The following is a 20760-nucleotide window of genomic DNA, read 5'->3' as shown; positions in this document are numbered from 1 at the left end:
AAGAACATAAATACACTCTTCAACGCGGAAACAAATAGACCAAGTAAAGATTTGGAGAAACGAAGTTGATGCTGTCTCTGTGCCTAGTAATAACAAACATGTAGGAAGACGAAGAGCATCAAAACATATGGTGTCTTCTGAATGATAAATGTAGCTGCTGTTCAACAGGTAAAACAAAATGCAAGAGACCAGAAGACCCATCCGAATCTGTAAGCCTCACACATTGACATGTAACACAGCACTCAACATCAGGTTCTTCCAACTCGGTTGAACTATAGAAAGCTCCTAGCATAATATAGATCACAATGATTAGACCATTTTGACCTCTTCGTTCTAACTAGGGTTTCAACTTGGGATTCTTTCGAGCTTAACATACAAACATGCAGTTCAATCGCTCGGAAGAGTCGCATCATCGGTGGAGACTGCTTTTTTCCCAGTGTAACGCTGAAATAGGAGATCAGACGATTAATCAGGATACTTATTTAAGCGAACGATATCTCAGCTGTGTTTAGAAGCATTAAAATACCTGCTTTCCGAAGGTGAATGGAACATATTTGTATTTAATCATATGAAGAATCTGTCTCTTCATCGTGACTGTGAACAGCACTAACCAGTAGAAGAGCAGAATAGGCCAAAATACAGGCACATCAAATGCGCTGAAGAACGTCAATACGAAAGCAATGCAAAACGCTTTTGTAATGGAATGCCTGCACTGAAAGAATGTTACCAATGGACACTAAAAAGAACTGCATTTACATCTTTCAGAACAAGAACATGAGAGAAACCGACAAGAAAGAGCAAAAGAATGAAAGAAAAGACAACTACTAGTTCACAACCAGTCTAGACAAATAATCTAACTTCTCAGCAATATGATCATATTAGAAAAAATATATTCAACTACTACTTCAAAACAGTGTCACTATGATGAGTATCATGCACCATACTCATGCTTTTCTGCCATGATAACACAACTAAACCTGCAAGGTACTGGATGTGCAATTGTTCCATCCTTTGGAAAGGAACACTAGCTGCAGTTATGTGGGTCTGAATCATGGTTTGCCTATGACAATTGTAACTTGCTGTACCATTTCTGTGCCCACCACGCACATACTACTCATGGGCACGACATGATGCCACATCATGATGTGTTTGTAATGTCAAAATGTTATTAGCAGTAGAGCATGTTGAAATACAAATTGTCACACTTGTTCTAGGTAAGCGATGGTACTAGGTTTATGACAAGTAGAAAGGAAGTGACTATCTATAGAAATAGAAAAAGCACTAAGGTATTGATATCACTAAAATTTGGTTGGATGAGGGATTTCAGAGTGGGACCTGAAATGAGTATTTTTCCATCATCAGAATAGATCATGATCAACGAATAGGTTCGTAAACCATGGGTGAAAACAAATATACACTTGGATGGTAGCATATACACTCAGGCAGAAGTCAAGAGGCTCAGAGCAACTATCAATGTATAGAATTACTTGATCATTTTCCGAGTAAATTATCAAATTGTGTTTTTAGAATTTCATACCATCTTATAGGATGATGAACTTGGAACAGTCTTAAATACTCGTCAAACATATTAAAGCATGTAAATAAATTTAGAATAAATCACAAAACAGGGAATGCAAATATTATTACAGACATAGTTCAAGCAATATCTAAATATACTGCATTGATATATTAATTACAAAGGGAAATTTTCACTTTCCTCACCAGTGGTTTAGCAATTTAACACTGGCCTCTGTTTTCTTTCCTACCTAGGAGTTGATCTATTTGGAAGGCCTAGCCCATGGTCTAATGTTCATGGCGACAGAATGGTGCTAACTAACATGTTGTGTGGTACCGAGTAACAAACATCAAGGCAGTCAAGTTGATCTGTCATCCGCATGGAATCATGTAAGCTGACATGCCAATCCTATAGTGCCAGGTGACAAACATAAAGTTGACGTGTCATCCAAGTGTTGCCAAGTGCATCATATATGGACCAACTTGGACCCTACTAGATGCTGCATTTATTATCTTTATACGAGATGGCATCTGCATGACACGAGGAAACCATGTCAGCATACTGTAAATGTCATATCACTGCCAACACCTCATAGTTTTGATGCCTATAAAAGGTTGAATTTACAGGTGCCAAAGACCCTGAGGATCTGATAGTCCAAATCTGAATTTGACCTGATTTCAAGTTAGGGATTCTTGAACAGGATTTATTAAGCTATTTATCGAGTATGGAATCTCAACCTGTTAATGGTAACTATTGGACTCTGCATTTGGAGTAAATCCATAAAACAATTGTCTTTGATAAAGATCAAAGTATTGTTTTTCTATAAAAATGCCTATATGAGATTTTCTGAGATGTTTGACTGATAAATGGTACAGACTGCAGATGAGCAATGCACTTTGATCAGTTTGGTTCCTTTATTGCTAACCTTTGGTTGTATATTGGATTTTGGAGAAAGCAAAACCAAATAACATTTATTGTATATGGAAAACAGGTCAAATCTAAGCTGCCAAATATGGTATCCAATAGTTATAGTTTCTGCAATCAAGATTTGATTTAGATCCTCTTATGGGAGGGATTCAGATTCAGGATTGGAACTTGTGAGCCATTATTGGATAGATTTGGATCTTAGCCTGGTGCAACTTAATAGCACTCCTTTGTTATAACTACTGATCCATTTTCACTTTGTCTCATTGTTAAAGGATGGTCCCAAAGTACAAAGCCCCCACCAATGCAATTGGGAAGAGACAATATACACAGTCTTATGTTGTTTTTATGTCTTAAGTCTTGATCGCATAGCACAAGAAAAAAAAAACAACCGTAACATTACCTAGGTCCTCATGCTTCATATAATTATCAGTATTACCTTAAATAAAGAATTCTAGAGTCAATGTTTCTAGCAATCGTCGCAAGTGATCAAGTGCTCTCTGTTCATTTAGACAAAAAGTTCAATCTAATTGGTTAATCAGCTCCTAGTCAACCAACACATGAATTATGCGGATAAATGACTGTGCTGTTCAATTAAGCATTATTGCTACTCAACAATAACACTAGTGCTCAGGCAGGCAACTTGTTGAAAGGCTTTGAGATGAATTTTCAGTTAACAATTAAAGTCAATTCTTGCATGTTTTTTTGTCTTTTGTCAAAACCAATCCACCATCGGTCAAATAGGTAAAGGTTATACCTATGTGAAAACACCTTGACCTAGAGGAAGACACGCCCTATGTGAAAAAGATAACCGATGTCACAATTGATCGGGCCATTCCGGAGTTGCCAAAGAACATTTGCTGCGAAAAGAAAAAAAACAAAAAGGAAACACCAACATCTATGGTTGATTGTCCCAATCCTTGTAGAATCTCTTATCACAAAGTTTTCTTCAACTCTTATGTATGTACCATATGCATGCTTCAGAAATTTCAACTCCATTGCAAAACTTTGGTAGGCTAAAATCAAATAACTTTCTTGAATCAATACTGGGGATCAAGCCAAGAGCTCGTATCAACCAATTATAGCCTTCTACTTTCTTAGCATAGGATTTTACTTGATCTAACATATTTGATCTGAATCTAACAGGTCGACACACGAAAAAAAGGATTGCGAGATCAAATAGGATAAAAAATAAGAGGAGCAAGAAAGAATGGTGCACGGCACTGACCAAAACTTGAACTCGGGCAGGCGGCGAACGAAAGGGCGGAACTCGTCAGAGGAGCGGGTGGGAAGGGAGGGACCGGGGCCGGCGACGAGGTCCTGGATCTCGGGATCGACCTGTGGGGAGAGGAAGGCGATGAAGAGGTTGAGGACGTAGATGCCGAGGGCGTACGAGACGATATAGAAACCCTGGACAATCCAGACGCGAGCGGCGTAGACGAGAGCCAGCACCGCCAGCCCGGCCCACCTCCGAAGTACGTGCGGCGTGGCCTTGTCGAGCAGGTGCTGGTACCGCCGGGAGGCGGCGGCGCTCCACGCCGACAGCAGCGACGTCCCTCCACCTCGCCCGCTGTCGCCGCTCGAAGAATCCATCGTCGCGGCCGCCCGACTCTTTCGCCCGTATCGCTCGCCCACCGGAAGTCTTTTCTTTTTCTTTTCCTAACCCCTCCTTCGGTGGTATAAATAAATAACAGAAGCGAAGGAAGCTGATGTTTCGATGCCAGGTGTTCGATACTCCTATTCTCGAGATATATATATATATATATATATATATGTGTGTGTCTATATGTATATGTATATATATATGTATGTATGTATATATATATACATATATATATTTATTTATTTATTTATAAAGGACTCTCTTTGGATAAGGCGGTAAAAACTAGAAGGAAGAAAACACCTCTCTGTGTGCCTAAAAATCCAATATTGGCTTTGTATACGTACAATTACGGCATACCTCTTGGGAAACACTACCCGTCAGCTGATTGGGAAACACTAGTCATAGTTGTAGAATCATCCCACAATGATCTCTGAGTGCCAAGTCCTTAATATTTCTATCTCAGACCATATTAGCGACATGTTTACCCCATGGCCGTATCCTCACGTATGAGAGATAAAGATGAAGCAAATAAGGAGCACACCATCACTGACAAAGGACCATCGACCAGCCCACGCGATAAAGCCAAATTATGAACATATTGCGTTTCGGAATATCTCATGCAGGTGAAACCTTATTTAAAATGTTTGACCAATCAATCTTGCACTCAAGAACCAAAATGAAAGTGGCAATATATGATCTCCAAACATTTCAATCCTAACATCTCCAGACTGAAACTATATATTCGGTCTAGCTCGTCATTCTTCTTTATTTTTGACTAGACGACATATGATTAGCTCAATCTAACACCTGCATGAAGTACTGCTTGCATATCAGCCCAATTTTCAAACAGGAATAACTCAACTTTCAAAATCTTTTACAGGAGAATAAAGTATGGAACACTTGCAATCGTTTTCATAAAAATGCAAACTCCGGAATAAACGACAGTAGGATCTCTGTAATCAACCTGCCTAGTAGCTTCGTCCCCAATATGTCCATTTCTTGGCTGGCTTTCCTGAGGCAAAGCATAGAGTTCCTGCACAAAGTTGTGAATGATAAATCTCATGTCGGGCATCATCATCAAAGACAACAAAAAAAAAGATCAAGGTAATGGTCCAAGGTAGATACTGTGATTAAAAATAAACTAAAAGAATGAGATGGCACAAGCTTACACACACACTCAAAATCTAGTTTCTAAATCCACAATGTACAACCAATGTTAAAAGATCAAAACAATACTAAAAAAATGAGATGACACAAACTTACACTTGAAATAGCAAATTAAACATGAATATTGATGCATGAAACTAAATTGCTTGTCTGCTATCTTATTTTTCCTAATTCAATACCCCATACATCTTTCAAAACAAAGATTCTAATAAAGAACTCTTCTTTCATGAAGGAAAGCATGATCTGCAAGAGCTGGACATATAAGTGAATAAGTTCTAACAGATCTTTAATTCATTAGATGGACAAGCAACAGAGCTAAAAAGAATGATCAACAATCTAGATATGAGTCTCCCTTTATCCACGAACATCAAAATTAATACTTATCCAGATTCACAAACCTCATCTCTTAGTTCTTTTATATGATGGAAAAGGATTAAGTTGTTAAATATCTCAAACCCTTGTTTAGATGTATAAATACCAACCAGGCATTGAAAAGAAATGACCTTGAATACACATGCATGGATTGGTCAACAAGGACCTATGTCAGGTGCTGGTGACCCAAGCATGATTTAAATAATCCAGCCACTGTTATGAATTTTATTGGATTTGGTTAAGGACATTTTTAAATTTTGGATATGGAGCATGAGGATTTTGATAACTTAAACTGTAAGAGTCAGGATACATTTTGACGGCAAGGAAATAATACAATGAGTCTTAGGACTGGTTTGTAACAATCATGAAATTCAATCAACCATAATCTTATTTCATTCATGGTATCTATATCTTGTTTTTGTACACCAGATGTTTCATGATAATGTCATTAATAATATTATATTTTGCATGATATGTGATTACATGGAAAATGATGATAGTGATACAAACTTTTTGGTGGCAGATGAGTCAATATTGATAGCATGATTCTCTTTGAGGATTAACAAGTAGTCAGAGGTGGTGGTAACCAAATGTTCTCTTGTGAGGATAAGATTTTTTTTCTCAAACAAAAAGTCAAAACTATATTACTGAAGCAACCTAATACAAGCTCCACCTTGCTCCTTGGAGCACAAAAAACTATCCAACTCATTGGCCAAGAAGACAGCCCAAAAATGAAAGGATTTTGAAGACAGCCCAAAATGTGCTAACCAATCAGCACTCCTATTCCACTCAAAAATATGACAATTTGCAAGTTTTGAAACCTCCAAATTAAGCTCCAGATATTTCTGATCAGGTAAGAATACGATATGGCCACTCTCTATCAACTATGAGAAAGTGCATCAACTAGAAGTTCTAACTTATACACCAATGTTGGATGGTGAATGCATGGGTGATGTGGTGTTCAATAAGATGTGTGATCCATCCTAATGTATGTTATGACACTGTTGGATGTGCCTTTATAATAATATTGCATGCATGTGTGTTGGATGATTTACATATTTACCTATTGATAATCATGATAGGTAATCATGCATGTCGATTGATGAACAATGAACCATATATTGCTTTGCTATGATTCATGCATGATCCTTTACGACTGATATACTTCACATTAAATAATCATTTCTTTGGATTTTTTTTTGGGGGTTTTGTTCAGATTATTCCAGTTTTTCATATCATGACATGGTATGACAGGAAGGTCTTTTCAAGGTATGACTTTGTGCTTAATGTATAGTTAGATAGCTTGATCAATTTATGTACTAAACGAATGAGTACCTTCTGGAAGCCTTGGCTGATCAAATGGGGTGCATAGAGACTTTGCAGCTCCTAGTTCACCCTTTGTTCGAGCTTTTACATCCTTCTCAACTTCCTGTAGGCATAGAATACGAGACAAAATAAAACAGAAACTCTTCTTATTTCCTTTGTTAAAAATATAATAATTAAAAAGAAGCATATACATGTAACCATAAAATTAGAAACTTTCAAATCACAACTTGCCACCTTCCAGTCTTAACAAGTAATCTTTAAAGGCCTTAACCCTTATAATAATTATCATCCAGAAACATGTAATTTAACATCACTAAAACACAATATTGACAAAAGTACCATCATTGACGGCAAAAAACAGATGATAACAGCTACTAAAACAGTATAGTGGCTACATCAGCAAAAAAAGGAGGTTTACATAGTGAATACAAATGAATATATTTTGTTGCCTTTTACTTCTGTATGCATTTGGTCACTTATGTCCCACAACAGCACCATTGGCCATCATCATATTTGCACAACTACACAACTTATATAATGACCATGAATGGCATACAACATGTGAAATCAAGGTTCGCCGTACTGTACCGTACCGTACCGGCATTTCGACTCGGGCTTGGTACGGTATGGTACCGATGTACCAAGCGATATATCGGCGTACCGAGCAGTACACTCTGGTGTACCGAATAATTTTATACTTTCATACTGTAGCACTGTAGCGGTATCAAACGGTCCGCGTACCAGTAATCTGTCGGACCGGTACATACCGCCTGGTACGGGCGGTACGCTTCGATATGGCAGACCTTGTGTGAAATATCATCCAATGAACTTAATGATAAGGATGTACCTCTTCATCGCACCAGGGAGCAAGGATCATTTTTTTGTCATTAAGAGCAGCTATGAACTCATCCCAGGTATTGACAATCTTTATGCATGCATCTCTCTTCTGTTTTGCTGCATTAAACAAGCATTCCTGGATACTTGAGAGTATCTCTTTCACTTTTTCCACCAGATTGCCCATTGGTATGTCTGATTTTGCACCATTGTCACGCCTAACAACCCGCACCTGTAAGTTGTATATAAGATTTCTATCCCATCATATAAGAAACAAAAAGGACATGCATACGATAAAATGCTAAACAAGATACGAGAAACACTCAAGCAAACTAGCTTAAGTTCTCATAAGCAAACCATATGCAGCTCAAATGTAAGCTTGCAAAAAAAAAGTGAACTGCTAGCGCCTTTCAGTAGCAAAATGCAACCTGCTATATTTGTGCAGCTCATAAAATAGAATTGTAACCATGACAATGTAACAAGACATGACATGTATTATGCTAGCGAAAATAGGATGTCAAAGAACAACTCCCTGGGTTCGAGTATATGCTGATTCGATACCACAATGCAGTTGCATGCTTTACAAGTTTAAGTCTTCTCTAATAAAGGAGATGTTTAGGCTGAGAAGTCTCTTGTTGAGCCATGCAGTGCGAAAGCCAATTATTTAATATTATAACCATGCCTTGTTAAACATGTTTAGGCTGGCACAGAACATACCATGCTGCCACTGTTTCAAACCTTAAGCAGAACAAAATATCTCAATCCACTGGTTGGATTCCTGATTTTTTTTAATTATTGAATTCCAATAAAAAAGTTATCCTTGCCAGTCCTATGGTAGTCCACACATGGATTTCTGACAAACAAAGATATCAAAATCTAGCTTTTACCTTCATACAACTCCAACAGTAACTTTGTATATTGGCACCGTACTTTAAACAGTAACTTTGTCTAGCTTTTACAATCATATGGACAATGATTGTCTATTGATCATGTTGTTAGGTACAGTAATCTAATCGGTAATACAAGATGTTTTCCACAATAATGGCACCAAAGTGATAAAAGGTATCGAACAACATAATGCTCCGTTTTGAATCTCTAGAAAATGACAACTTTCTTGGCACCATTTTAGATAATCCAACAAATTCCAGAAGATGAAAAGAACAGTTATCCTGAGAGCAATCATCCATGACAAACACATCAACCAAGATTAGGATGAAGACACTAATCATGCTAAGCAGCAACTGTCTAATATAAAGATGAAGATACCCAACAGCCTTGCATCGGCTCTGACCATCAATTCCAGAGACAATCAGACTGTTGAGGATTGGATCCATACAGTAATTGGAGAAGATATTGATTGTAAAATTAAAATTATTGCTGCATCAAAACATAAAAACAAAACAATAACAAAGACACATGAAGGCAGAAATATTAGTTCTGTGTGACTTTCCCTATGACCCATTGCATAGGGTGGAAGCACTAGCAAATGATATCCACAAGGAAGAACTTTGGTGCTTGAATGAATTTGCAATTGAAGTGAACAAAAGGAAATCTTGATCAGTAAAGTCATACTGATTGACCCAGATATTTCAACTCCTTGTTTACCTGGTTATTTGCCAAATCCTTGGGTCCAATTTCAATTCTCAAAGGAACACCTTTCATTTCCCAGTGTGAATACTTCCAGCCAGGAGAGTAGTTATCTCTTAAATCTGCTTCAGCTCTAAAGCCTGCTTCACGGAGTGCCTGAACTGTTGATGAGCAGGCACTAAAGATTGCATCAGTATTTGCATCCTTGAAAGGGACAGGGATGACGATCACTTGGACTGATGCCACTTTAGGTGGTAATACTAAGCCTTTATCATCTCCATGAACCATCACCATAACACCAATCTGCAGAAAAGCTAAAGATCAGATAACACACATTTGCTTCCTAACTATGTTACATATTGTCAGAAATTATTCCACTAGGAAACTATTAAATGGAGTTGGTGCTAATCAAGCTTAATCATGCCCTCATCATTAATGCATACACACATTAAAGAGACAAACCAAGTTTTAAATAATATCAACATAATTAAATGAACAACCATTAGTTAGCCATGGACACCTATCCATTAGAATCTTGTTCTAGCAACAGATTGTTATGTTAAAAATATCCAAGTCTGTCGAATGATTGCTCAAAAAAAGAATGATTATACAAAGAGAGTGGCAATAGAAAAAACTTTTTTGCAAAACGAAAACACTGTTAAAATTATTCTTTTACAATATAATTTACCATAGAGCAGCCTAAGATACAAATGATCGATTTTTCAAATCAACTGTTATGAATTGTTAAACCATAACTGTCTTCTCAAGCCAACTGTTATAAATTGTAAAACAACTATCTTCTTTTCTATTTGAACAGTTTTTACAATTACCTGGATCATGGAATAGTGACGTACAAGATTATGATACCAGTGCACGTAGAAGATATAACATTTCTCTTGGTTCAGAAATTATGGCCTTGAAGAAGATATAACATCTTTGAGCGATGTTAATTGAACCCCCTGTACTATATACCACAATTTTTAAAATATTTTAGCCTTGCTTGTCATTAGTTTTATGTTTACAGTTTAAAAGTGTTTTGCACTTTCCAACCAAGCACACACACGCACACCCACACACACCCCCCCCCCCCGTACAAGATTATGATACCAGTGCACGTAGAAGATATAACATTTCTCTTGGTTCAGAAATTATGGCCTTGAAGAAGATATAACATCTTTGAGCGATGTTAATTGAACCCCCTGTACTATATACCACAATTTTTAAAATATTTTAGCCTTGCTTGTCATTAGTTTTATGTTTACAGTTTAAAAGTGTTTTGCACTTTCCAACCAAGCACACACACGCACACCCACACACACCCCCCCCCCCTCCCCTGATTTACTCCCTGTAGAGATGCAATTTGAGCAGGCAAAAAACATAATTAAATAAACTTAATAAGCTTTAATTTGTATGATGCTTTCAGTTGTTTGGTGCTTTGTTATTTTGACATTTCCTGAGTGAATTTTGGAGGAATCATGTACTAGTTTCACAACGACAAAACTAAACAATATTTAGCACTCCATGTTCAGCAATCTGAATCACAGACCAGTGGCAATTCGGGATGTAGAGGTACCAGAACACCAGAGCGACTACCCTGAATCATGTTTTAACGAACACTATTTTTTCTTGTCAAGAAAATTATATTCCATACAATGATCAACAATGATCATAGACTGTTTCCAACTGAATCAAACAGCGAACAACGGTCTTCTATACAATTTCAGATAAATCAAATTCTATTCAAGGATGATTCTACTATCTCAAAGAGCTCCAAAGGAAAGTGTAAAAAAGTTAGCTGTCACTCAAAGATAAAATATCCTAATGCCATAACAGCTGTTATAAAATTACATATCCCAAAACAGTGAATGCATCTAAAGAACATCCTAAAATATGTTTATCATCAGCATAACAACAAATCCTTTAATTAATGGCAGCACAAAAAATTACCGTGCGAGTGCTGTATGCCCAAGAATTCTGCCAGACCATAGCTTTTTCACCTTTATCATTCTCAAAATTTATCTGGAACATCTTTGCAAAATTTTGTCCAAGGCAATGGGAGGTAGCACCTTGTATTCCACGACCTGTGTTAGGAATAAAAGCCTGGCAAACAGTAGGGTAATTTTCAAACACTAGAAAAAACAAACCAATGCATCATAGTAGATAATAGATATAATGATTTACTGCAAAATCAGCTACATATGATGCAGCAAAAGATTCTTCAATTGAACTAAATTAAGTACCTCAACACTTGTGGTATAGTAACCACCAGCAAACTTTTCTAGCTCACTTTTTCTACCCTTAACAACAGGAATTGCAAGGAACTCTTCATATATTTTCCTGTATAGTTCCAAGATTTCAAGAACCTGAAATGACAATATGAAGCATTTAAAAAAAACTGGCTTAGCAACAAGCTGATCACATTTGAATATTGCATTTTCCACATGTAAAGTCACTTTCCCTTAAAGTTCATATTTTGCAGAGATCAAAGTGCAAGGATCATCCAAATTGCAGTAGCATCACAAATCCGTTTTCCAAAAGAACACCAAGAACCCAGTTCTCATAGAATGCTTTCAGATAATGAGTACATAATAAATTTTAAAAAAGACATATATATCTTCTCAAATATAAATAAAAATCCTGACAGCTACCTGAATACTCTAGTGACATAAAGAATAGGTTAAATTCTCAAAAATCAAGATCCAAACTACCACTAAGCCAGTACCAACCTTATGACCAATGCAACCAAAAAATGACCAAAACCATGAAGAGAAAGACTATATAACTTTAGTAGCATCTATATTGGGATTAATATTTCCAAGTGTCTGTGCTTCATAGCTTACTATTTATCTTGGATGCCATCCAATCAACTTTAGTGGAGTTTACTATTTAATTATCATCTACAGACACTTTGAAATTCATAAAATAAGTACATCAATATCAGCTATCCAAAAATAATTTCTGGGTGAGCACCTTCATTGTTTATTCTGACCAGCTAGTTTTTGTATAAGAATCTAATAAAAACTTTCCAAAAATAGAATTCTCAAGTACCTCTTGATCTGCTTCAGCTTGTGTTGCAAAAGCTGTGTGCCCTTCTTGCCAAAGAAACTCCCGACTCCTGCAGATAAGAAATAAAATAAGACAGAAGTCCAACAAGAACATGTATTTTAAAAATTTGCATGAAAGAAACAAATCAGAAAATATGCATGCAATTGACTGATAAGTAATGAGTATATGACTTCTTCTCACATCAGTTAAGAAAAAAGAAACAAGATCAACAGAACAGCAACAAACACAGACAACAAAGATAAGCAGCTTTATGTAACACGCTTCACCATACCATGTTATCGAGATAACATAGATAATTCAATTTCATGCATAGACCCACCATTTGCTTCTGTATTCTCCAGTTTTCAAGTTAATAGTTGAAGGAAAAAAAGGAGGAAATTATAGTAGAAGGAAAAGACATCCACAAAGTATCTGAAGAGAAAAATGCAAGTTGTTGAGAACTAGAGATAACAAGCCTCACATTAATCTTACTGTCAAACCAAAACAACTGCAACAAAAAGTAGCTAATTTGTGATTAATCTTATAATAGAAAAATAATATAGCAGCTAATTTGTGGGCAATCCTATAGTCAAACACTGTGGTAATAAGCATTAAAAAAAGCCAACTTCGATACCCTACAAGAAAGTACTTGTTAACACAATAAAAACTATCAAACTAAAGCCATTGCCCTTGGCAGTTCTAATCATCCCAAAAAAGACACCATAAAAACTAAACTGCAGCAGAATCATGCTAATGAAATTTTAGTAAACAATGATCCAATAGAAGGAAAATAATCCACAAATCTATTTTTCAACATTCATAAATAAAATGTCAGAGGAACCTGATAAAGGGAGTAGGATGGCTAAACTCCCATCTAACGACATTGCACCATTGGTTAAGCTTCAATGGCAAGTCACGATGCCCCCTAATCCATTTAGAAAAATATGGGTACATGACAGTTTCACTTGTGGGACGAATTGCAATAGGAACTTCCAACTCGGACTGACCAGACTTAGTAACCCAAGCAACCTTCAAGAAGTAAGCCAAAGGACACATTATTGTATGCGACATTGAAAACTTGCACACTAATAAACTTACGAATTAGAATTGAAAAGAGCAACTCCTACTGAGCAGTAAATGAGAATTCAAGAATAGCAGCAACTACAACAGTTTTTATAACATTAACTAAATCATCTCTAGAATTTTGTCATCAACTATCTGGAGTACAACTTTGAAACCAAATCTGAACTAGATGTGTCAAGAAAGAATTGCTCATCTCTGCATGAAAGGAAAATTCAGCAGAATCTAGTTCACCTTAACAAAACTCAAATCTCACCTCAGGAGCAAAGCCCTCAATATGATCCTTCTCCCTCTGTAGGACACTCTCAGTAACAAATAGAGGAAAATACGCATTCTTGATATTCATCTTTTTTATTTCAGCATCAAAGAATGTCTGCATGTACAAAAAGTTCAGCAATCAACAGATGGTCCAGAGGAAATCCCAAGAGATAAGAAACAAGGCAATGTAATCTTAAACATCAAGATAGTTAAAAACTTCACATAATTTATAAATCATCAACATACATGGGACCCAAAAATATCAAACGCAGCACTGATGTTTTTATTATTTGAAACCACAATTTGAGGGTTTGATTAAAGAACCAGGTTGTTAACAAAATATGGAAAAACACAGCAATCTCTTCTGACATGAATTTAAATCCATTACTTGTAAAACTTCCCAAATTGTCATCGTCCATGGTCTTAGGATGTAGCAGCCAGATATGTCGTAGTACTCGATCATTTCACTATTAACAACAACCTGAAAAAGGAATGCAAAATTAAATGCTTTAACGTCAACAGAATGAGAACCACCGGTAAGTTGATCGTGCGCACCTCGGAGTACCATTCACCAAAGTTCTCATTTTTCTTGTAGGTCAAACCAAGTCCAGTTTCTTTCTTCACTTCCTTCTTCCTCGCTGATAAGAAGATTACAATTGACACCTGTGACACCTTATGCAACAATGAACGAAAGCATTTTAAACATCATTTACGGCAGTAATACGTACCGCCTTTGGTGTTGGCATTAGCGGTCGCCATGAATCTGGACAAGTAGCTGCTCGACTTAGTGACCCCTGAAAAGAAGAACAATTGTTCATAACAATTCGGAATGGCATCCAAATGGAAAAGGAACACAAAAGTAAGCGTCTCAGTGGTGCAGGAAGGAGAACCGAGAGAGACCGCTTCGAAGCGGTCCGCTACGCGCAGGAAAGAGAGCCGAGAGCAGCGCCTTCCCAAATCGCTCCACCTCGCCCGCGACTGCGACCAGACAACCCTAATTCCCAATCAAAGGCGGCTACCAAATACATCCTGCAACAGAATGGACGACGTAAATGGGCCGGGCTCATCTGATCGGGCTCATGAGTTGGTGACATGCACCCATCACTTCAATTGTTTACGCGAGGTTTGGATCCAACTAGACAAACAAATCTACCGAATCTAATTCTTAAAGTCGACATCACCAAATGCAACCTGTTCTTGTAAGAAGGTCCTCACTATTCAAACCGATTGAGCTCTCCTGATCATTTCCATCGAATCTCACCACGAACGAAGATCGATGGGCCAAATCGAAGCCGAGAGATCCGTCGATCGAGAAACCTCGGAAAGTGACCTAACTTATCATGATCCCGATCCGGTGCAACATGACGTGAAAATTGTATTTAAAATCCTGTTGGGTGTGGGAGAAACGTCGTAGATCGACGGTCGAATGTAAACAACAGATGTGCGTATCGAATCGACTACCTGCTTGCTGAGATTTGAGATGCGCTGCAAGTTCATTATTGTTTGCTACATAACTACTCTACCACGTGGATGTATCGGACTCTCTCACACCTTCCTGTTTGATGATTGGACTCTAGTTGGGACCCGCATAGTCTAGCATCGGAAACCTTGGGTGAGTCTCGAATTGAGTTTTCTTATTATTAATTTTCATTTATCTTCTCTAATTCGTTGGATACAATTTTTAACCTTTCTTTTCTTAAATTAGCCAACTTTTATAATTGTTGACCTTTGGTCAACTGGGACCCACAACACCCACTTTTCCTATGCCGCGATGGGAGCTTCTATCTCACTCTACTCAACACACTGCTGTTGGCATCGTTCATGCCGACTGAAGTTTTTGAAGCTTATGATCTGTTGTTATCCTCGGAAGAAAGGTGATACCTTAAACTTGAAGCATACTACACATGATGATTCTCTGCTGCGCTGGGGAGGCCTCAGAAAGAGCTACAAGAGCATCATGACCTTAACCTTGAATATTGGTAGTGTCCTCACCCTGACATCTGATCTCGTTCTCTTGGTTCCTCCTCTGATTTCCTATAAATCCATTAGGCTAGCACTACTTCAATGGAGCACAGAACCATGGACTGGCACTCATGGCTATCCAAATCGTGCCTCGAGCCATCCCTTGTTTACGACTATGGGCTTCTGTTCATGAACAACGAGCTCGAGGAGGACGATATAGCACACTTGGACCACGACTTCCTACAGAGCATGGGCGTCTCCATCGCAAAGCACCGGCTGGAGATCCTCAAACTCGCTAAGAACAGTAGGAGGGCGTCTCCTCTTCCCGTCGCCAAGCTTGCCACGGTCATCAGGAAGTCCAAGACTCGCCTCGCGAAGTACATCCGCACCTTGGCTCGTTCTGACGGTCCGGCGATCTTGGTCGTGCCGAAGACTGCGTGCGGCGACTGCTGGAGAGGGGCCACGTCGAGGAGGAAGACGAAGCTGGTGATCCTGAAGCAGGGCAGGCTGATGATCACTGATCGCGGCATGAGAATCGCAGATCTTCCTTCTCGATCTCACAGCGGTACCCCGATGGGCCGCAGTCGTCGTGAGAACAGCAATGCTGCCGCTGCTGATGGGTGCTGGGAGACTGCAGATGGAGCCACGAGGTGGGATTCTATGTTCCAAAACTTGAAGCCCACATAAGGCTTCAAGTGTCTTTTAGCTGGAAGTGTCAAAGACGTGTGCCGTGATGCACACGCAGTCAAAAGTGTGTGAGTGTTTTGGTATGGATGATGGAGTTCGAGCCGCAGTCGAACTCATCCTTTTCGGACCTTGAGACTTGAGAGTAACCGTGTCTTCTTCCCCATCGCAGAGTCGTTGATCACTACTATATTTTTTGCTTAACACGTCAAGCAACAGCAAATTCTTTCTTCCCCTGTATTCCTATAGATGATATGTTAACATCATGAAGCAGGGCAAGGTTGCAATCATGTCTTCAAAATATATATCGTCAATAGTCAACACAGCCACAAAGACACGAATTGAAGTAAGGTTGCAAGATGACATCCTAATTGCCTTTCTTTGTTCAACAAAACCCATAAAAGAAGAACAGAGGAGAAGGACATGCCAACTGCCATGGCATATAATTCGGGGTGTGCTTGATGAAATCATGCTTCTGAAAGAATGAAGAGGTAGGTGCAAAGTGGAATGATTGCTCAAGCTTTCTAAAATGAATCATCTCCATTCATGCACATGGACTCTAAGATAGACATGGACAAGGACGCATTAGACGAGAAGAGAAGTATCTAACTCCAAGCAGAAACATCGTTCACCCCTATTCATGTCACGCAAAAGGACAGCAGTGACCAATTAGAGCTTGCCTGAGTCTTCTGTGAGGCAAAGCAACCCATTGTTAAGAACTACAACAGTTTGGCTATTAAATGAAAGCTTAAGCAAGAGGTTTTGGATGCTTTAGACTATGATGATTAGGTGGGTTCTTAGGTGGTACATCAATTCATTGATTAAGATCCTCGTGCCTTCTCAAGATTACTGTCCTTTTCAACAAGAGAATCTCTTTTACAATGTGCTGTAGTTATATCAAAAGAGAGAAGCCAATCTCTTCCAAAGCAGTGTGAATATGTTTCCATGTCTCTGAATCCATCCAAATGGAAATCTCAGTAGCTCCTCCACTTCACCTATTTCATGCAAGTCTAAGGTTGTAAGGATGCGAAGAATCTTCTCTTCCGAAGCTTAGAAGACAAAGCAACATATGTTGAGTAGTTATCGGTGGCAGCGAGTTCTGGTAAGAGGAGTTCCGAGATCTGTGATCGCTCTCATTTTCTCTTCACTGTTCCTTTTGCCGCCACTGGCCCAAAGCAAACTCTGACAAGTACCTGGTAGAATCCATGCATAGGCTGCTCGGTGCATTCCCCGAGACACCGCCGGGGGTCAACGTAAGCAGGCCGCACGTCGTCATGAACGGCGGCGGCAATGCCGGTTACGACGCCGGCATGGTTATCGTCATCGTGGCACTCCTCTGCGCTCTAATACTCGTGCTCGGGCTGAACTCCATGGTGCGGTGCGCGCTCCGGTGCGGGCGGCGGCTGGCCTTGGAGACCCCCGAGCAGGCCGCTGCGAGGCTCGCTGTGACCGGGCTCAACAAGCAGTCGCTCCGCCGCCTCCCAGAGGTGGTGTACGGGTTGGGAGCTGACATCTCGGCCACCGATTGCCCGATATGCCTGGGGGAGTTCGCCGACGGCGAGAAGGTCCGGGTGCTGCCCATGTGCCGCCATGTGTTCCACGTCGAGTGCATCGACAAGTGGCTTGCTTCGCACTCTTCCTGCCCAACTTGCCGGCGGTTGTTGCTCGATCATGGCACCGGAAATGGAGCCGAGGAGGAGAACCGATCCCGCCGGTCGGCTCGTGCAGTGGTGGTGGTGGATATGGTGGGCTAACGCCAGCCTAAAGCAGGCCCTTGGTTCGCTGATCTATGGACTCCCAGTCCAATTTGTTCATGTAAACTATTTCTGATAATTATTTTATATATTTTGGGTTATAAATTTTTAGGTTAAATAGATATAATTTAAAATGATAAAATTTAAATTAATTTATTATGATTCGATATGATGGGATAAATGATCAGATAATTAATTTGTTGAGTCTGATTCACTGAGTTAAAATGGTTAAATTAATAATAATAATAATAGACACCGATGAAGCAGTCAATAGTCATTTCAGTAGATCTCTCCGTGAACTCGTAAAGTCGTGTTGGGCGATCTCCACGTAAACCCTGACCTTCCGAAGCATAAAAGCGCGACGTGTCGACACCACACTCTTCTCTCCGCCCTTTATAACCCTCACGTCCATCGCATTACTCTCACCTCATTCCCATTTGGACTAGCAGGGAAGAAAGGCTGAAGAGGAATAAGCCCTTGGAAATGGCGGTCGCTGTGGGAGACCGGGCGGTGGTGGCCCTTCTGACGCTGCTGCTGCTCTTCTCGGTGCCGGCGAGCGGATATCAAGAAAGAGGAACAGAGAGAGAAGAGGCAGAGAAAGTTAGAGAGTGCGGAGAAGACGCTACTGGTCGAGGTCGCTTCATACTGGGGAGGACGAGGAGGGTTGTGAGGACTGAGGCCGGCCAAGTTAGGGTCGTGTCCGGTGATCGGTGGAAGGGTCATCCAAGCACCATGCACATCGGTTTCCTGCGCCTGGAGCCCAACAGCCTCTTCCTTCCCCAATACGTCGATGCCAATCTCGTCCAATTCGTACGTGAAGGTAAGCCTCTCTCTGCAGTCGTGAACTGGTAATACGTTTACTCGTGGAATGATTTTGTGATCATGTATATGAAGGTGAGGTGGAGGCTGGGTGGATTCACAAGGACGAGTTGGTGCAGAGAAAGCTCAAGAGAGGGGACATCAACGTGATCCCTGCCGGATCACCCTTCTACATCGCGAACACTAACTCAGAGAGGTCACACATGGTTTGTGGCATCGACACTTCCCAGAGTTTGACATACAATTCGCAACAAGTGAGTGGCCTTCTTCTTCAACTATTCTTGTTCTGATACCATGGATCCAAGAGTTTCATGCTTAGTTGATGTCTACTTGGTAGTCGTTCTTCATCGGCGGTGGAACAAATCCAACCTCAGTGCTTGCTGGATTCGATGTCAACACACTCGCAAATGCATTCAACGTAACACAATTCATTTGTACATGATATAAGATTCAATTTTAGACGAGTCGAATCTCTTCAAATTACATTTGAGTTCTTGGATCCTCACAGATCACCTCTGATCAACTGCGTCCAATGATGCGGAGACAAAGTGGTGGTCCGATCGTTCACTTCAGTGGTCAGCAAGAGGAAGATTTGGATCCCAACAACGATGACGAGGAGGCAGCCACTACATGGACACGGAAGAACCTCCTCGACTATTTATTTGGCAGGAGTGGTCGCGAGAAAGCAAGATCGACTGAATCCCACCACGCCCCGTACGCGTTCAACCTTTACAACAACGAGCCGAGCTTTCAGAATAGCTATGGGTGGAGTACCGCCATTGACGAGCATGACTATTCCCTTCTCAGTAGCTGCGGCGTTGGCGTCTATCTGGTCAATCTCACTGCGGTCAGTAGTCGCACTTGTTAATCTGTGAACACTTGAACTACGGAAGTTGGACAGATCGTTTCCTTTAGTCAACTGCGGTCGAATTTATATGATCTATTGCAGGGATCGATGATGGCGCCACACTTCAACCCAGTGGCCACCGAGTACGGCGTCATACTGAGCGGCTCCGGTAGCATCGAGGTGGTCTACCCGAATGGTTCGACCGCAATGAACGCCGAGGTGTCGGAGGGCGACGTGTTCTGGATCCCGCGCTACCACCCTTTCTGCCAGGTCGCGTCCCGCGGAGGGCCGATGGAGTTCTTTGGCTTCACAACATCCTCCAAGAGAAATCATCCGCAGTTCCTCGCCGGTGCGAGCTCAGTGCTTCGGAGCATGAGTGGGCCGGAGCTGGCGACAGCCTTCGGGGTGAGTGAGGAGCAGCTGGGGAGGCTTGTCAAGGCCCAGAGGGAGTCCGTTATTCTTCCTGCTTCGAACAACTGGGACGGCGGCCGAGAGACCGCGGACGAAAGGAAGAAGGAGAAGATGGTGGAGGAGTTGCTGGTGATCAAGAGAGGCTTCCTTGCATGAGCTCTTGTTTCACTATTGGCTTTCTGAATTCATAAGATTTCTATTGTCTTTTTGCTTGTAATCGTCTCTTTTGGTTTCTTCATAAGTAGAGACAGTTCGTTTCCTCATTGATATACTTAATTGGCTTACTTTTCTCAAGAATCAAAGTAGCACGAGGAAGAAGATGATGCCATGATAGACATATATGATTACCAAGCATATTCATTCTACAATCCATAGAGCATCTTAAACTTGTGATACAGAGAACGGACTGCCACACTATATATTGGCTGATTACAAGTTAGAATTGCACAGATTTTTAAGGATCCTTCATCGAATATTGTACCACCCATCATCATCGTCCAGGAACAAGTCCAAGTCCCAGGGTTCTGTGGCCACCATATCCGACCCGAGCATCTCACAGTCTTGTGCTTGA

The 20760-nt window shown here is 40.2% G+C and overlaps 5 protein-coding genes across 5 annotated transcripts; 3 read left to right on the top strand and 2 right to left on the bottom strand.

Annotated features, from left to right (window-relative positions):
• Positions 1 to 114: 114 nt before the first annotated feature.
• Positions 115 to 4107, bottom strand: LOC108951136 (protein RER1A). The gene is made up of 3 exons (XM_009397578.3): positions 3669 to 4107; positions 527 to 707; positions 115 to 444 (listed from the first exon to the last, which is right to left on the bottom strand). Exons 1-3 carry the CDS (start codon positions 4031 to 4033, stop codon positions 388 to 390), a joined length of 603 nt encoding a protein of 200 aa, XP_009395853.1. The 5' UTR covers positions 4034 to 4107; the 3' UTR covers positions 115 to 387.
• A 766-nt stretch (positions 4108 to 4873) lies between these two features.
• Positions 4874 to 14766, bottom strand: LOC135637152 (proline--tRNA ligase, cytoplasmic-like). Its single transcript, XM_065149627.1, has 13 exons — positions 14613 to 14766; positions 14441 to 14506; positions 14268 to 14350; positions 14101 to 14193; positions 13711 to 13827; positions 13216 to 13403; positions 12378 to 12444; positions 11570 to 11692; positions 11277 to 11429; positions 9348 to 9632; positions 7756 to 7974; positions 6918 to 7011; positions 4874 to 5076 (listed from the first exon to the last, which is right to left on the bottom strand). The coding sequence occupies exons 2-13, from the start codon at positions 14469 to 14471 to the stop codon at positions 5012 to 5014; spliced, it is 1518 nt and encodes a 505-aa protein (XP_065005699.1). The 5' UTR covers positions 14472 to 14506; positions 14613 to 14766; the 3' UTR covers positions 4874 to 5011.
• A 679-nt stretch (positions 14767 to 15445) lies between these two features.
• Positions 15446 to 16570, top strand: LOC103981005 (uncharacterized). The gene is made up of 2 exons (XM_018825046.2): positions 15446 to 15691; positions 15762 to 16570. Exon 2 carries the CDS (start codon positions 15777 to 15779, stop codon positions 16359 to 16361), a length of 585 nt encoding a protein of 194 aa, XP_018680591.2. The 5' UTR covers positions 15446 to 15691; positions 15762 to 15776; the 3' UTR covers positions 16362 to 16570.
• A 732-nt stretch (positions 16571 to 17302) lies between these two features.
• On the top strand, positions 17303 to 18192 carry LOC103981004 (RING-H2 finger protein ATL74-like). Its single transcript, XM_065146635.1, has 2 exons — positions 17303 to 17460; positions 17559 to 18192. Exon 2 carries the CDS (start codon positions 17564 to 17566, stop codon positions 18110 to 18112), a length of 549 nt encoding a protein of 182 aa, XP_065002707.1. The 5' UTR covers positions 17303 to 17460; positions 17559 to 17563; the 3' UTR covers positions 18113 to 18192.
• A 338-nt stretch (positions 18193 to 18530) lies between these two features.
• LOC135637153 (vicilin-like seed storage protein At2g28490) lies at positions 18531 to 20452 on the top strand. Its single transcript, XM_065149628.1, has 5 exons — positions 18531 to 18932; positions 19007 to 19185; positions 19269 to 19349; positions 19440 to 19778; positions 19881 to 20452. Exons 1-5 carry the CDS (start codon positions 18596 to 18598, stop codon positions 20343 to 20345), a joined length of 1401 nt encoding a protein of 466 aa, XP_065005700.1. The 5' UTR covers positions 18531 to 18595; the 3' UTR covers positions 20346 to 20452.
• The last annotated feature ends 308 nt before the right edge of the window (positions 20453 to 20760 follow it).

This window comes from Musa acuminata, chromosome BXJ3-4 (assembly GCF_036884655.1).
Source record: "Musa acuminata AAA Group cultivar baxijiao chromosome BXJ3-4, Cavendish_Baxijiao_AAA, whole genome shotgun sequence".
Lineage (NCBI taxonomy): Eukaryota > Viridiplantae > Streptophyta > Magnoliopsida > Zingiberales > Musaceae > Musa > Musa acuminata.
This window is presented reverse-complemented; position numbering and strand designations above follow the sequence as displayed.